The sequence below is a fragment of the Peromyscus leucopus genome, chromosome X (genome assembly GCF_004664715.2).
Source record: "Peromyscus leucopus breed LL Stock chromosome X, UCI_PerLeu_2.1, whole genome shotgun sequence".
NCBI lineage: Eukaryota > Metazoa > Chordata > Mammalia > Rodentia > Cricetidae > Peromyscus > Peromyscus leucopus.
The window spans coordinates 10,354,485-10,359,618 of record NC_051083.1 but is presented as its reverse complement, the minus strand read 5'-3'; the positions used below and the strand labels follow the sequence as shown (position 1 = coordinate 10,359,618).

Here is a 5,134-nt window from a genome sequence, read left to right as displayed (position 1 = left end):
TTTTTGTTTTCATCTTCAGATCAACAGGAACTTTTAAGACAGCATTCTTCTTCTGAAAATGGATCCTCATTCTCTAGTCATCTGGAAACCATTTCTCATGCAAATAGGTATGTAATAACAACCATAGTGCTTTAATATTTGAAACCATTTGAGAAACAAGCAGGCTCCCTCCCTGCCAGACCCCTAGGAGAGTCTGCACTTCTCCCATTTTCTCTCCCTATTCCTGGCAACCACCCCGGACAAATGTCACTGCTTGGTAAGTATGTGCTCACTTGTTAGAAATGTGCCTTTGTACCATTGACTATCTCTCTGTACCTTGCTCACCAGTCATGACACAAACTTCTAGAGACAGGGGAACCAATGTGGCTATAACAGGGGCACTATTGCTTTTTGTAATATATTCTTTACCACTTCCAGAATATTACCAAGTAGATAAGGGGTACACAAGTTTTTCCCCCGAATTCTTTCCCACAACTAATTTCCAATCTAAAATGAGCTCAACACAATTTTCAGTTTAAAAAGAGAACCCGATGACAATTTGGCGCAGGAAATAAAGCACAGCCACAACAGACAGACATTTCAGCCAGTTTAATGTTTTCTAACATTACCATTTAATTCCTGAAAGACCATTAAACACAATTAAACAGTTACACGGACAAGTAGTGTCACACTAAAAGCATGGGTTCTAAGAAGCAAGAAGCAGCGATGGATAGGCAAAGACAGCGGCAACCGCAGATGTTATACGCGTTTATGATGGAATTTCTAGATGTTAAATTGTTGGAGCTTCTTCTGTAGTAGTCTTTTCTTCAAAAACTTGAATGGAGATGTGGTTGGATATCATCTTCTTCTACTTCAGACTGGAGCTCCTCCAATATGAGTTGTCTGGCCAATTTGATGTTCAGTCCTTCGTTGTAATGTAACTTTCTTTTCAACTCAAATTGCCGTTGTCGCTCTTGTTTGTCCAGGAAGAATTTGCTGCTATGCGCACTGCTGCTTTCTTGCTCCTCACCCTGATAGCTGGTCCCAAAGGTGTCACTGGCTGCGAGCTTCTTCGCTAAGGTATCAGCAGTGGTCATGGCTTCCTTTCCTTGAACTTCACTCGTGTTGTCTTCTCCGTCATGTGGCACACTGGCGTAGGGATTGCCGGGCTCATTCGTTTTCATTAAGTCATAGTCTTTGTAGGATGGATAGTGGGTTGCTAGTATGTTGGATTCGTCCCACTTCTGCGATTTCTTACGTTGCAACTCTTGAGCGCCAGGTCTTCCTGATGGTTGGGTGGAATCCTCCACCGAAGATGTTGAACTCTTGTTTTTGAGTATCCCCTTGATGGGCCGGTGTGAGGTGGTGGAGGTTGCCATGACTGGGAAGCTGAGGGCCAAGTTAGAATTGGGCCGACGCAGCCACTTGTCCGCACTCCGCACTCAAGCAGGAGCTAGATCTGTCTGGCGGATAGGTTCTCAGCACCCCAGTAGCAGCGCCAGGGTTGGGCATGTCACAAAGGACACAGTGAGATAAGTCACAATGTACCCTGCTTTCGTCACTGCAGCAGCTGTGGCTTTGCGGCCCTCTCTGGTCGCCATCTTGGATTTTTCTTTCTTTTTTTTTTTTTTTTTTTAGAAATGTAATAGGAAAATACCCATTTGTGGCATATGAATGAGAATCATTACTATTTGGGGGCTCCTCTACACTCTGTGCACAGTGAAGCTATGTGAAACATCTTTCTTACTATCTAACATCTAAAATTCACTACTTAAATTGGAAAGATGCCCATCCATATGTCCCTCTCCATATAAATATATGTACCCCGTCCCTCCCGTCTTTGTCTATGTCTCAGAGAATAGCCACACCAACAACTGCTTAGACCAGTCGGGAGCCTAGTTGCATCTCTATGTCCAGATGAAATGGCTCGCTTTTGTTCTAGTCCTCTGATGCTGGCCTACCTATTTTAAGAAACTCATTTGATCTCTTCTACTGCCATCCCGTTTTAAGTCACCACCACATTTTGGGGTGACTGTCACCTCAGCCTTTGAATTAGATCCTGGATAGACCTCCCTGCTGCTTTCCAGTCTCTCGTCCACCCTCTCACCCCAGAAATCTTGAAATCCTTTCACCCTCTTCAATCACTTGTGTAATATCCTTCAAATCAAGACCTGTTCCCAGAAAAAAGCTTCTTCAGGCATCCATCTAAATCAGTAGTTCTTAACCTGTGAGTTGTGACCCCTTTGGTATCAAATGACCCTTTCACAAGGGTCACCTAAGACTATTGGAAAACACAGATATTTGCATTATGATTCGTGACAGTAGCAAAATTACAGTTATGGAATAACAATGAAAATAATTTTATGTTTGGGGGTCACCACAGCATGAGGAACTGGTTCTGACACCCTTGGATATGTGACCAAATTCCTCATTCTGAATATACTAGATAATATGTCAATCTGACCTACTTTAAGGAAGAGTCCTGGAAGTTCAGTCTATCAAGAGCACCCTTACTCCTGCTGTTTCTTATTAATATTCCAACCGTTGACTCTTCCCATCTAGCCTTTTGCTATGAACCCCAATTTGTCATGTCAGAGATAAGTTCCATTTATCTTTCCCTCTGGATTCTACTGTAGTGGTACTCAAATTTGTTTACAAAATTCAGTACTGAATATAGTCTCCCATACTGTCTTTATTAGGCACAATGCATTTTTTTCCCTTTAACAGTTATGGTGCCAGTGACTTGGATAGGATCAATTGTACCATTAGAAAGTTGAACCTCTTGCTCTGAACTACATTGGACACCTATGCCTTCATGTCTAGCTGTACTGATTAAGGAACCCATACATGGTGGGTCTAACTCCTGAGCTCTGTATAATAGTCTGCCAAACCATCTTGCAGATACATTCTGATTGTTATGATTTGGGGTAAGAATGTGCTTTGAAGCTGGGATAGAGTCCTGGTCTTCTTTTGAAAGGTATTTATGGCTGTTTTCTGTTACCAGATCTTAATGACACAGACTAAGAAAGGTATAAAGAACAAAAGGTTTGATTCATGGTTCTGAAGGCTGGGAAGTTCAAGACTGAGCAGCACTATCTGGCAATGCTATTCTGCAGATTTTGAAATCCCTGGTAAATATCAGAGAGAAAGACACAGCTCCATATCTTGGGTTCCTTTTCTCTTTCTGTAAAATCATACTCTTACTGAATTAAGGTCCTAACCTAACAGCATCATTTAATCTTAATTGCCTCCCAAAGACTCCACCTCTAAACACCATCATAGTTGGATTCAGTTCTTACTCTTTTCATATTTCACACACTAACTATTTTATTTCAATATGAGTTTGGGTGGGACTATTCAAGCCAGGATTTTCTAGGCTAAAATTCTTCTTATTGGCTTTTTGTATGGGTTGTCCTAGCTACTGGGACTGCCCCTGAGCTGGAAAATTCTTCCTGGCTCTTATTCTATGTCCATGTGGGGATTACACCTGACTCTGTAGAATAGAATTCTTTTCTTAAAAAATTAAATGTTACATGTATGAGTGTTTTGTCTATATATACATCTGTACAACATGTGTACCTGGTATCCATGAAGGCCAGAAAGAGGGTATCAGATTCTCTGGAACTGGAGTTATAGACAGTTGTGAGCTGCCATGTGGGTGCTGGGAATTGAACCTGTGTCCTCTGAAAGTGCAGCAAGTGGTCTCAACTGTTGAGCCATCTCTCCAGCAATATTTTCCTGGTAACTTTTGAAATCTTTCTTTCCTTTCTGTTTCATCCTACTTCTCCTATAAGAATTTCCCAATCGGCTCTCCAAACCCCTGATAACTATGTGTTTTATCAAATCTGACTATTTCATTTCTTACTGGCATGATGTTGCTAAGATAACTTGTAACCTTAGTTGTCTCTTTGAGAAATGTGAGATCTCCCTCACTAGCTTCTCCATGGCCTCTTCCTTCCCATCATCTTGGATCCTCTATTCCCGTTGCCACATTCATTCATTATTCCAGCTCCCTTGAATCCTTTGAGATATCCCATTTCAATCGCCTACCTCTTTAAACTCTGACCAACCCACATTGTCTGTCGTACCAGAAACAATAAGCTGAAGGCATGAGGAAGGGGTGTTAAAGTTGTTACCAGACTATAATTGATATAAAAATTCAAATAAAATACATGTGCAGTGATAGAGACCGAAAAACAGTAGGAACACTCTCAGAGAGAGCATCTGAGCCCTGAGAGGGAATGGGGTTGTTTTGTGATGGTTTAAAAAAAGTTGCTTAGTCTTAGCCTGTGAGCCATTTGTATAGCTTCTTATCTGGGCCAATAAGAAGTGGTATGCTATGTCCAGAAGACACTGTTTCATGATCTGTCTTACACACTCACTGCAGCTGGGGTGGCAAAGTGCACAAGCTCTGCAATAGATTCTGCCTGTCAACATTTCATCATGGATGGAGGAAGGGCTCACGAGGCCTTCTCCGAGGGCTATTGACAGTCAATGACCCTGGGCAGAAGGGGTGTCACTTTCTGTTGTAACGTAACCACTGATAAGTTGCCCATGCTCCAGGAAATAATCTCTGACCCAAGCTCATACATGCAGCCTAATTTAAATTCAGTAGATTTTACACACACACACACACACACACACACACACACACACACACACACACACAGAGAGAGAGAGAGAGAGAGAGAGAGAGAGAGAGAGAGAGAGAGAGAGAGAGAGAGAGAAGGGGGGATGAGAGGATAAAAGTAGAAAGGGGACTTGTTAGGAAGCAGGGTTTGGTGATGGAAGAAGGGAGGGTGAGGCAGGATGAATGAGGCAGGATAATTGGGGACAGGAAAGATGGAATTTCATTATATCCATGTATGGAACTGTCAAAGAACAAAAAAATAAATATTTTAAACATAGAATATTTTTTAAATTTTTGGAAAGAAATTAAAAATGGTATAAAAGGAAGGTAAAGTTCACTAATGAATTTCTACATGGATACAACAAAAGTTACTGGATATTTAGGGTAAATAAAGTAAATCTTTTTCAGTTGCCTTTAGGACCCACCAAAGTAGAACTTTGGCTGGAGCTCATCAACTTCAAATGAGAAGTAACACTTTCCATAAGGAGCTCCTTGGCTCACACTCTTCCAGCCCAGAAGCCTCAG

The 5,134-nt window shown here is 41.6% G+C and overlaps 1 protein-coding gene across 1 annotated transcript; it reads right to left on the bottom strand.

Moving 5' to 3' along the window:
* Positions 1 to 573: 573 nt before the first annotated feature.
* On the bottom strand, positions 574 to 1,458 carry Ppp1r2c (PPP1R2C family member C). The gene has a single exon (XM_028875891.2). The coding sequence runs from the start codon at positions 1,356 to 1,358 to the stop codon at positions 807 to 809; it is 552 nt and encodes a 183-aa protein (XP_028731724.1). The 5' UTR covers positions 1,359 to 1,458; the 3' UTR covers positions 574 to 806.
* Between the last annotated feature and the right edge of the window lie 3,676 nt (positions 1,459 to 5,134).

What these genes read in the sequence shown, in the direction of transcription:
- Ppp1r2c (XM_028875891.2), bottom strand. Translation starts at nt 1,358, where the DNA reads ATGGCAACCTCCACCACCTCACACCGGCCCATCAAGGGGATACTCAAA.